This window comes from Staurois parvus, unplaced genomic scaffold (genome assembly GCF_062004578.1).
Source record: "Staurois parvus isolate SC_StPar_1 unplaced genomic scaffold, SC_StPar_1.0 ptg000270l, whole genome shotgun sequence".
Classification (NCBI taxonomy): Eukaryota; Metazoa; Chordata; class Amphibia; order Anura; family Ranidae; genus Staurois; species Staurois parvus.
Genome location: NW_028318066.1, coordinates 3,553,771 through 3,566,254, shown reverse-complemented (window position 1 = coordinate 3,566,254; position 12,484 = coordinate 3,553,771). Strand labels below are relative to the sequence as shown.

Below are 12,484 nucleotides of genomic sequence, written 5' to 3'. Positions count from 1 at the left end.
TTTCTCTGAAGCCTTATTGATTTGAGAGGCAAGGCTAATCCCTTCCCCTCCCACAACACATTTATGGGCCTCTCATAGCGTTAGAGGTGAGATATCTTCCAATTTTCATGGAAGTAAGAACTGATTGTTTTCCAAATGCGCATCATGTTCAAGGGACCCATTAGTAACAAGGAATTTAATCGCCAGTTGCATGATTTGGCAGAGATGGTTGGCAGTTCCAATAAGACAGATGTTGGGGTGTGATCAGGAGTCTGGATTTCTGTTAGCCTCCACCAATGAAGGCAAATCTCTTTGAGATATAAAAATATGGGAATGTATTTATTATGTGCAGTGGAAAAGTAAGTGAAATCTCGCCCAGTTGGATTTACAACATGCCATGAGTCTACCAAGGTCAAAGATCCCAATAAAACCTACATTTTTTAAAGAATTATGAATGCAATGGTTGATTTGCCCTTGGAGGAAGTATCCTGGAGCAGATCTATAGGGATATTAAAATCACTTCCCAGGATCTAGTGCTCAGAGGCAAACCATGTAAGTTTGTCCATTACCTTACACCAAACAGAAATATGAGCAGTGGTAGAAAAATATACATTTGCTAATGTTATCGGGATATCTTTATATTTCCCTTTAAAAAAAAAAAACCTGCCTTCTGGGTCTGCTAGCTGTGGAATAAGTTAAAAATCTCCCCCCACCAAAATGGAGACACCTCTTGTTTTTGAGGAAGGGTTGGTAGCATGATAAACCCATGAAAAATAATTATTTGTCAGTTTGGGTATTGAATGGGTCACAAAATGTGTTTGCTGAAGAAAAACAAGCAAGGGTTTCTCTTTCTTAAGTTCACATAGTAATTGTACCCTCTTTTCAGGTATATTTAATCCCTTAATGTTATGGGATATTAAGGTAGATGTTTACTATATGAACTTTATTTATGACTTATGCACACACAGTTGATATATGGAGTTTTAAAAAGTTGTATATAGGGAGCTCCACATGTTTATTACTAATTATTTCCACCGTGTTCCAAATTATTATGCAAATGATATTTTTCTCATTTACCTAAATAATTGGTGTAAATAACAGTCAGCATAATTCTCATGTTATCAACTATTAAGAGTACAATTCACATTTTATTGAACAAACCTCCTAATGATAACAGGATTTTTTTTAAACATAAAAAACTTACAATGCACTGTTCCAAATTATTACGCACAGTAAGTTTCAAAACACTTTATAGGTTGTAAAGAACTAAAAATTGTCATTTGTTGTGTTTGCAGCATATTTACTGAAATCAAAAGCTATTTCAATCAAACGTTTTAACAACATTTTAACTTTTTAAACATTTTAACAGGTCACGTTACATTTAACATAGGACCCCTTATTTGATAGCAGCTTCACAAGTCTTGCATCCATTGAACTTGTGAGTTTTTGGACAGTTTCTGCTTGAATTTGTTTGCAAGATGTCAGAATAGCCTCCCAAAGCTGCTGTTTGGATGTAAACTTCCTCCCACCCTCATAGATCTTTTGCTTGAGGATGCTCCAAAGGTTCTCAATAGGATTGAGGTCAGGGGAGGATGAAGGCCACACCATGACTTTCTCTCCTTTTATCCCCATAGCAGCCATTGATGCAGAGGTATTCTTTGCAGCATGAGATGGTGCATTGTCATGCATGAAGATGATTTTATTACGGAAAGCATTGTTCTTCCTTCTGTACCAGGGAAGAAAGTGGTCAGTCATAAACTCCACATACTTTGCAGAGGTCATCTTTACACCTTCGGGGGCTCTAAAGGGGCCGACCCGCTCTGTTCCCATGATTCCGGCCCAAAACATGACTCCACCACCGGCTTGCTGACGTCGCAGCCTTGTTGGAACAGGGTGGCCGTCCACCAACCATCCACTACTCTATCCATCTGGACTATCCAGGGTTGCACGGCACTCATCAGTGAACAAGACTGTTTGAAAATTAGTCTTCATGTATTTTACTGCCCAATGCAGCCGTTTCTGCTTGTGAGCATTGGTTAGAAGGTTTATGCACAGTTGCAAGACTCTGGAGGACTCTACACCTTGATGTCCGTGGGACTCTAGAGGCACCAGCAGCTTCAAATATCTGTTTGCTGCTATGTAATGGTATTTTTGCAGCTGCTCTCCTGATCCGATGCATGGATCTGGCAGAAAACTTCCTCAATGTGCCTTTATCTGCACGAACCCGTCTGTGCTCTGAATCAGCCACAAATCTCTTAATAGTGCGATGATCACGCTTAAGTTTTTGTGAATTATCTAATGTTTTCATACCTCATCCAAGACATTGAACTATTTCACTCTTTTCGGCAGCAGAGAGATGCTTTTTCTTCCCCATATTGCTTGAAAATGGTGCTCTGCTTAATAATGTGGAACACCCTCCTTTAGTTGTTTTTCCTTAAATTGGGCTCACCTGCCAATCTAATCACAGGTGTCCAAGATTGTTTTCAGTGATCAAAAGAGCCCTGACACACAATGCCATCCATGAGTTAAACTGAAAAACAAAATATTTCATCTTTGTGACACTTAAATAGAATTTCCATAATAATTTGGAACGCGGTGCATCTGTTATGTGCAGGAACACATTATGATATTAGCAGCACCCTAGATATGTGTTTACTAATTGTTTGATATATTTTGTTACATTTTAGGGTTTTTTTGTGATTGTGATGAGTTTTATAGGTATAGATAATTATTATTTTGTAGAACACACAGTAGGTAGCACGGAAGTTTCACTAATATAAATAAAAGAACATCACCAAAATCCCACGGCTGTATCAAAATTCCAATCAAACTAATATCTCCTATAATTTCAATAAAGCAACCATCAGGGGTATAAGCCTGCACTACTCAAGGGAGAACTTTACTAAAACAGTGCGGTGCGTGATGTAAGGGGATAGGGCAGTAATAGCGAAAGCAGACCTCTTGGACCCCCCACATAGCCCACAATGCATCCTCCTTTGTGGTAAACAGTATAAAACCTGATCCCTATAGGGAGGATATTATATCTGATATACTGTAGTAATTCAAAACCTTTCCACAAGTGAAAACTGTTATATCATTATGGCAAATTACAAAGAGCACAGTCAGTGTATGTTACACGGTGGAGTCTCACCCCTCCACTGGAACAAATCCAGGAATGGGGTGGCCACCATCTGGGATGCATTTTTCATGCATTTGTTCTGTTTTTTTTCTTTTTTCTTTTTTAACTGAAAAGCTGATCAAAAATTGATCAGTGTGAAAGGACCCTTAAAGTGTATTTTAACTTTACAGTCAAATTTGAGAAAACTCCACTATATGTTTGTGTTTCCATTCACACAGCATACCAATTTTTTTAAAAATATATACAGTATATATATGTGTATGTATATGTGTATGTATATATATATATATATATATATATATATTTTAACTTTTATAAGTTTCTCAGATGAAGGCCTCATAGCTGACTTTGAGGATTTTTGAACAATGTTTGAGTGGGTCTGTCTGCAGCAGACTGCAGCAGACAGACTTGTTAGTTCTCAATGGAACACAAGTGCAGTAAACTGAACTCACAGTCCATTGACACTTTCTCCAGCTTTCTAACTGAAAATCAGTACCTTAGTTCAGACAGAAAGATTAAGTAAGGAAGGGCCTGCAGGAGCCTGGCACTGCACCCGCCATGCACTGATGACAATGCTTAGCAGGCTCATTTGCAAAAAAACAAAAAAAAAGCAAATGCACATTTTTCTTTATGAAATAGATGTGTGCATTTTCTTTTTTTTTGGAAAACGAGGACCTTTTTTAGGAGATCTAGGGTCATACAATAAAATTGTATGTTAACATCAACATTATAATAGCAATGAAAACAATAGTTATATTTTACAATCCAATAAAAGCTTACTTGAAAAATCTCAATTTATTGTTGTGATTTCTGATTGTCTGCTGGTCATCTCTTTCCACAATTTCCTGGATACCCTGCATGCTTTGCAGCTTCCCCTCTGCTGTTTACTTTCAATTTCTAAGAATTGCATATCCCATGATACATTGCTACCTGCGAGGAGTGATTCCTGTACTGACTCCACCTCCTGAAACTCCTTCTCTCAGCAACTCTGTAGTTCAGCGACACTATCCAAATTAAATTTGTATTTTTTTCCCACAGAGCTTTCTTTTGGTGGTATTTAATCACCATTGGGTTTTTCAATATTTGTTATATAAATGAAAAAAAAAACAGAACATTTTGAACAATATTTTCTTGTTTCTGTTATAAAACATCCAATAAAAAAAATCTTCATAAATTTAGACCAAAATTTATTCTGCTACATGTCTTTGGTAATAAAAAAATCCTAATAAATGTATATTAATTGGTTTGTTTGAAAGCTATAGCGTCTACAGACTATGCTATATATATTTGAAAATTGATTAGTCCTGATGTATTGACAGCAGATCTCATTTCTTAAGGCCTTAACCACCTCCCACCTGACCAATGTACATAAACAGGCAGGTGGGAGCTTCCCTGTTCTGAGTGGACGTTCCTGTCTGTCCCTCAGAACACGTGCCTGTGCACAGTCCCGAGGCCGCACTGCAGCTTGATTCTGTGATGGCTGTGTCCTCAGACACAGTCCATATCGAACTGGGCTATGGGCTCTCTGATTGGCCCTCCCGATCACGTGATGGCTGTGTCCAATCACAGCCATCTCAGAATGTCAAGAGAGACATGTGTACCTGCAGTTGTTTTCCTCACTGAAGCTCTGTGAAAGCTCAGTGAGGGGAGGGGAGATGCTGCAGACTGTGAGAGTTGATCTGTGTAGCTGATGATTTTATTCATCAGTTACTCAGATCTGCAGGCATCCCACACCAGTGCACCAAGCACCATTTGTCCCTGTCCACAGCCCACATGTCAACATCTGTCACAGTGTCCCACAAACATCTGTCAGTGTACAGTGCACAAATAAATAATAATAAAAAATATTTAAAGTACCCCCATCCCCCCTTGCTCACGTGCAAAGGCGAACGCACACATTGGTCTCATACACATACATAAACAGCGATCGTACCACACATGTGAGGTATCGCCACGAACATCAGAGTAAGAGCAATAATTATAGCACCTCACGTTTTCTGTAACTCTCGGTGTGCCTGTGTCCACCGGACAGTGCAATGCCGCACGGCAGAAGGGCTCTCTGATTGGACATTCTGATTACATGATGACATCATGTGATGTCCACAAAGACACCAGTCTGTTGACCAGCTCTGCCTCTCCTCACCAGAGCCCACTAGAGCCCAAGCAGCACAGCACTCCCAGAAGATAGCAGCAGAATGTATTTTGGGGTGTAATTTTTGGTATGCACATTTATGTGTTAGAAATATCTTATAACTGGACAACTTTGTGTAAAAAAAAAAAAAAATTAATTTTCTTTCCACATTTTGTGAAAACTTGAGTAAAAAAATGATATGTTCAAAAGACTCATTATGCCTCATAGAATATACATGTTGACAAAGCTAGTGTGAACATAGCCTAAAGCGTTCACACAGACCAAATAATACACACTGGTTGGGATTATTTTTCCCAAAGCAATGTAGCAGTATACATTTTGGCCCAAATTTATGAAGAAAAACTACTTATTTGCTAAATTTTATAACAGAAACGAAGCAAAATGTGTTTTTTTTTTCAAACTTTTCGGTCTTTATTATTAGCTCAAAAAAAAAAAAAAAAAACCCCAGTGCTAATGAAATACAACCAAAATAAAGCTCTATTTGTGTGAAAAAGGGACAAACATTTCATTTGGGTATAGTGTTGCATGACTAAGTAATTATTATTACTTAGTCATGCACTCGTTTGGCACCGTTTGGCACCCGGAAATCTACAGCATTTTGCCGGCTGCCAAACGGCTATTGGCCGGGCAGCTATTGGTTAATCAACTGTAGTATATGGCTGCAACATAACAAAATTGAAAAAAAGTGAAGGGGGTCTAAATACTTTGAATGCACTGTATATACACATTACAAATACCTTTTTTTCCCTTTTTAAAAGTGATCACATACCCTCTGTTCTCAGCTGCATAAGGAGCTCAGAGAGATAGAGGAGGAGAAACTGGGCTTCCCACTGAATGTCTGTGCAGGGGAGGGGGGGCATTTCAGGACAAGTATGATCATTGGAGGAGAGCAGACTCCCAGCACAGCCAGAACACTGACTACAATGTGCTCTCATGCCTAGTGTGGTCAGATTTTGTTAGGAAAGCAGAGGGACTGGCAGAAACACCAGGGATTTCACACAAAGAAAGCAATACAAGGAGAACATAATACTTTTCATACAAGTACATAGTACAGCAGACATATATCAGGAATATGAAATGTTTGGTTTACATATACATTAGGTTATGCTATGTGAGTGAGAACATGTAATAAATTCAAATTATGTCTTAACACAAATTGGCTGCAGAAGTAGAAATAAATGTTAAAATGGTAGTAAATTCTCATTTCTATTTTTACTTTATAATAAAGCGTACCTGTAGGTAAAATGAACATCTCCTAAACATGCACCATTTAGGAGATATTCCACAGAGCAGCACCCAGTGCCATAACCGGCGCATGTGCTCTGAAGGAACGGCATACCCATGCCATTCCGTCAGTGCTGTGTGCCGTGGCCGAAACTCCTGTGCGCATTCGCAGGTATTGTGATGTCATTGGCAGCTCATCCATTCAAGCAGCTGTAGCCCGGGAACCCGAAAAGAAGATCGAGTGAAGGTGGAAGCCCTGTCAGAGGTAACAATACGTCGCTGGAGGGCTTCATTTTAGGTAAGTTTCACATAATAAATGCAATGCATACTAGCACATTATGATATTACATTGCAGGGGGAAACTTTTTTAATCACGTTTACTACCGCTTTAAGGTATCTTCTGCTCATACATTATCTTTATAAGGCTCCATGCACACTGGGCATTTTAGTGACTCTGGTAACGTTACCTGTGTAAAGTCACATTAAAAACGTGCGTTTCTCAGAGGTTTTTAGCATTTTTGCATTAGCATTTAGCGGCGTTTTGCTTAGTTTTTTCGCATTTGTGTTTTACCACGTTTTTCAGTGTTATAGCATTTTTACAGCTAAAAAACTCCTCTAGAAACTCACTAGTTCTGGGGTTTTTTTCCAATCAAAAATGCCCCTGCCAAAAAACGTTGATTACAATCTACAGGTGAAACTCGAAAAATTTGAATATCGTGCAAAAGTTCATTTATTTCAGTAATGCAACTTAAAAAGTGAAACTAATATATGAGATAGACTCATTACATGCAAAGCAAGATAGTTCAAGCCGTGCTTTGTCATAAATGTGATGATTATGGCTTACAGCTCATGAAAACCCCAAATCCACAATCTCAGAAAATTAGAGTATTGTGAAAAGGTGCAATATTCTAGGCTCAAAGTGTCCCACTCTAATCAGCTAATTAAGCCATAACACCTGCAAAGGGTTCCTGAGCCTTTAAATGGTCTCTCAGTCTGGTTCAGTAGGAATCACAATCATGGGAAAGACTGCTGACCTGACAGTTGTGCAGAAAACCATCATTGACACCCTCCATAAGGAGGGAAAGCCTCAAAAGGTAATCGCAAAAGAAGTTGGATGTTCCCAAAGTGCTGCATCAAAGCACATTAATAGAAAGTTATGTGGAAGGGAAAAGTGTGGAAGAAAAAGGTGCACAAGCAGCAGGGATGACCGCAGCCTGGAGAGGATTGTCAGGAAAAGGCCATTCAAAAGTGCTGGACATAGACGGATCCTGGACATGGGCTTCAAATGTCGTATTCCTCTTGTCAAGCTGCTCCTGAACAACAAACAACGCCAGAAGCGTCATACCTGGGCTAAAGAAAAACAGACCTGGTCTGTTGCTCAGTGGTCCAAAGTCCTCTTTTCTGATGAGAGCAACTTTTACATCTCATTTGGAAACCAAGGACCCAGAGTATGGAGGAAGAATAGAGAGGCACACACTGCAAGATGCTTGAAGTCCAGTGCGAAGTTTCCACAGTCTGTGTTGATTTGGGGAGCCATGTCATCTGCTGGTGTTGGTCCACTGTGCTTCATTAAGTCCAGTGTCAACGCAGCCGTCTACCAGGAGATTGGAGCACTTCATGCTTCCTTCCACAGACGAGCTTTTTGGGGATGCTGACTTCATTTTCCAGCAGGACTTGGCACCTGCCCACACTGCCAAAAGCACCAAAACCTGGTTCAATGACCGTGGGATTACTGTGCTTAATTGGCCAGCAAACTCGCCTGACCTGAACCCCATAGAAAATCTATGGGGCATTTCCAAGGGAAAGATGAGAGACATGAGACTGAACAATGCAGAAGAGCTGAAGGCCGCTATTGAAGCATCCTGGTCTTCCATAACACCTCAGCAGTGCCACAGGCTGATAGCTTCCATGCCACGCCACATTGAGGCAGTAATTGCTGCAAAAGGGGTCCAAACCAAGTACTGAGTACATATGCATGCTTACACTTTTCAGAGGTCTGATATTGTTCTATGTACAATCCTTGATTTATTGATTGCATGTAATATTCTAATTTTCTGAGATTGTGGATTTGAGGTTTTCATGAGCTGTAAGCCATAATCATCACAATTATGACAAATCACGGCTTGAACTATCTTGCTTTGCATGTAATGAATCTATCTCATATATTAGTTTCACCTTTTAAGTTGCATTACTGAAATAAATGAACTTTTGCACGATATTCAAATTTTTCGAGTTTCACCTGTATGTGTGCATGGACACATAGGATAACATGCTGGGGAGTTTAGTGGCTGTAGAAATTAATGCCAAACGCCTAAAACAGCAGCTGTAAAAACGTCCAGTGTGCATGAGGACATATAGGGGTCTGGGAAAGGAATAGCTGAAAAAGTTGATTTTCCCGCTCTTCACCAGCAGCTTTCAACACTCTGCTAGCAGTTCAGTTCTAAGTGTACACTACACACACAGTATGTTTACTGTAGGTACAATATTCCACCAACAGAAACACACTTGTAGAGGGAGCTTGACAATAGGAACTGTGACTGTGTGCTGTACTGGGCAACCCTGCGTCAGCATCTGTGTTGGCTATGCAGAAATCCAGCCATGCTTATGCAACAAAAAAGATATGTATTAAACATTTTTATTCTTTTTTTTTTTCTTAAATAGTTGAAGAAGTATCGCCAAGAGTACGAAAGAGAATCATCCCTTTTGGAAGAGGCTTCTTCAGACTGCGTTTTAGAACTGTACAGTATTGCTGATGATGTGGACAAGTTCCATAGGAATGCTGTCATCGCCAATGTTGCAGGAAGTGCAGTTGGGATTGCCGGTGGTATCACCACACTTGTAGGCATAGCTCTGGCTCCAGTGACACTTGGCGCATCTCTGGTTGTAAGCGCTATTGGAATTGCTGCTGCTACAGCTGGAGGAGTCACTGGAGTATCTGCTTCCATAGCTGATTCTATAAATACCAAAAAGAAATGTGAGACAGTAACTGAGAAGGTAAAGGAAATTGACAACATGATAAATGCAGTACAAAAAACTGCTACAAATATCAATGCCACAGTTAAAGCGATCAAGACTGCACCTTTAGGAGACCCCGTCAGAATGGGGGGTAAAGGAGTGTTTGCTGTAGTGGAAGTAGGCAGATTGTTTCAGCTGGGGAGGATAGCAGCAGCTACAGCTAAAGGGACTAAGTTAGCAGCACAGGGCGCTCGAGTAATTAATGCCATTTCTGGAGTATTTGCTGCATTATTTATATTCATTGATACAGCTTTCGTTGTAAGTGGAGCAGTAGAGCTTCATGAAGGTGCCAAGACAGAGACAGCGGGCCAGATAAGGGAGATTGCTTTTCATTTGCTGGAAACAAGACATGGCATGCAAGCAAATAATAAAAACCTGCTTGCTGAAATTACGGGACTCATCTCACAAGTTGGTTATGAATAGTATGCATACCTGTATATACAGTATGTACACTGCTCAAAAAAAATTAAAGGAACACTTTTTAATCAGAGTATAGCATCAAGTCAATTAAACTCCTGGGATATTGATCTGGTCAGTTAAGTAGCAGAGGGGGTTGTTAATCAGTATCAGCTGCTTTGGTGTTAATGAATTTATCAACAGGTGCACTAGATGGGCAACAATGAGACGACCCCCAAAACATGAACGGTTTTACAGGCGGAAGCCAAGGACATTTTTTTCACTACTCAACTTTTCTGACTGGTTTTCCCTAGTTTTGCATTTGGCTAGGGTCAGTGTCACTACTGGTAGCATGAGGTGATACCTGGACCCTACAGTGGTTGCACACGCAATCCAGCTCCTCCAGGATGCATGCCAATACGTGCCATTGCCAGAAGGTTTGCTGTGTTTCCCAGTACAGTCTCAAGAGCATGGAGGAGATTCCAGGAGACAGGCAGTTACTCTAGGAGAGCTGGACAGAGCTGTAGAAGGTCCTTAACCCATCAGCAGGACTGGTATCTGCTTCTTTGTGCAAGGAGGAACAGGATGAGCACTGCCAGAGCCCTACAAAATTACCTCCAGCAGGCCACTGGTGTGAATGTCTCTGTCCAAACAATCAGAAACAGACTTCATGAGGGTGACCTGAGGGCCCAGCGTCCTCTATGCTCACTGCCCGGAACCTTAGAGCTTGATCGGCATTTCCCATTGAACACCAAACTGGCAGGTCTGCCACTGGCACCCTGTGCTTTTCACAGAGTAAAACAGGTTCACCTGGAGCACATGTGACAGACGTGAAAGGGTCTGGAGAAGCCGTGGAGAACATTATGCTGCTTGTAACATCATTCAGCATGACCATTTTGTTGGTGGGTCAGTGATGGTCTGGGGAGGCACATCCATGGAGGGATGCACAGACCTCTACAGGCTAGACAATGGCACCCTGACTGCCATTAGGTATTGGGATGAAATCCTTGAACCTATTCCTCCTGGTGCATGCCAATGCCCGGCCTCATGTGGAGACAGTATGCAGGCAGTTCCTGAATGATGAAGGAATTGATACCAATGAATGGTCCCTACTATTGCCTGACCTAAATCCAATAGAACACCTCTGGGAGATCATGTTTCGGTCCATCCGACGCCACCAGGTTGCACCTCAGACTGTCCAGGAGCTCAGTGATGCCCTGGTCCAGATCTGGGAGGAAATACCCCATAACATCATCCATCATCTCATTAGAAGCATGACGCATTGTTGTCAAGCATGTATACAAGCACATAGGGGCCATATAAACTACTGAGTACCATTTTGAGTTGCTGCAATGAAATTTCAACATAATGGACTAGCCTGCTGAATCATTTTTTCACTTTGATTTTCAGGCTGTCTTTGAATTCAGTCCTCTGTAGGTTGATAACTTTCATTTCCATCAAACGATGGGGCATCCTTACGTTCCTAACATATTACCCAGCCCATATCAGTATAGATATCCAGCATGAGATTTTTTCCCCATTGAGATCTGATGTGTTCTTAAAGTGTTCCTTTAATTTTTTTGGCAGTGTATATATGATATACAGTATGTATATTTATCAGCCATTCCTAACCAGTAGATTGCAAACCATGATGTTGCTTACAGAATTTGATTATCATCAGTCTGTTGAATGTCTGCTTAAAGCATATCATATATTCATATTCCACATTGTATTTCAATTATTTCTAGCCTACTCCTATTGCTCTGAACAATCTTTAAGTTTGCAAACTTACCTTGTGAAGATCCCCTCATTTTATTTCCTTGAATCCTGTGTCATGTAACCACTGTGTCCTGTTATGCACAGGTGTGTCATATATTTCGGAGAGCCTGCCTTTTGGACTACAGATGTGCTAAGGGGAGGAGTTTCAGGAGGCAGAGTCAGTACAGGGATCACTGCTTGCAGTACCATGGGGCATGTAGTCCTTAGAAGTTGAAAGTAAACAGCAGAGACAAGGGTGCATGCAGAAAATCCAGGAAGTTGTGGAAAGAGATGATGAACAGACAGGCAGAGCTCACATCATGAAAGGAGATATTTCAAGTAAGCTTATGTTGGATTATCAAATATAACTATTGTTTATATTGTCACTATGTTGCTGATGTTATAAAATAAAAGTGTATCTGTGACTGTAGATTTCTTTTAAGATTACACTTTTTGCAATCATACTAATGTTATTGAAGCTTTTCCAGTAGCGTTTTCACAGAATCACTTGTCTTGAAGACCAATTTCTTTTGAATGAACTCCTACACAGAAAATTAGTATTTTATCCTATTATGAGAAGAAATTCTATCCACAAAAGATGAATTGTGGAATGATAGTTAGCTATTAATACCTATTGGTTCAAAGCGTTTCACGGCTCAACAATGAATAAATATGTCTCTCTTTTAATTATTTCTGGAAATTTTGCAAATTGTTTTTGTCGCATTGTTAAACAGCAATTCTACCCAAAGAAGGTTTTCAATTTTTGAATGGAGTGGGCTTATTGGGGATCCAGCAAGGAATTCTCTCCGCACACCTGTCCT

At 40.3% G+C, this 12,484-nt stretch overlaps 1 protein-coding gene across 2 annotated transcripts in view; it reads left to right on the top strand.

Moving 5' to 3' along the window:
* LOC149459192 (apolipoprotein L3-like) overlaps nucleotides 1-12,093 on the top strand; it is a 45,339-nt gene extending 33,246 nt beyond the window's left edge. For both annotated transcript variants that reach the window (XM_089681556.1, XM_089681557.1), the window contains exon 5: nucleotides 9,156-12,093. In XM_089681556.1, the coding sequence (XP_089537682.1) occupies nucleotides 9,156-9,932 (777 nt within the window). In that variant the 3' untranslated portion in view covers nucleotides 9,933-12,093. The remainder of the gene's footprint in view (nucleotides 1-9,155) is intronic.
* Nucleotides 12,094-12,484: the final 391 nt, after the last annotated feature.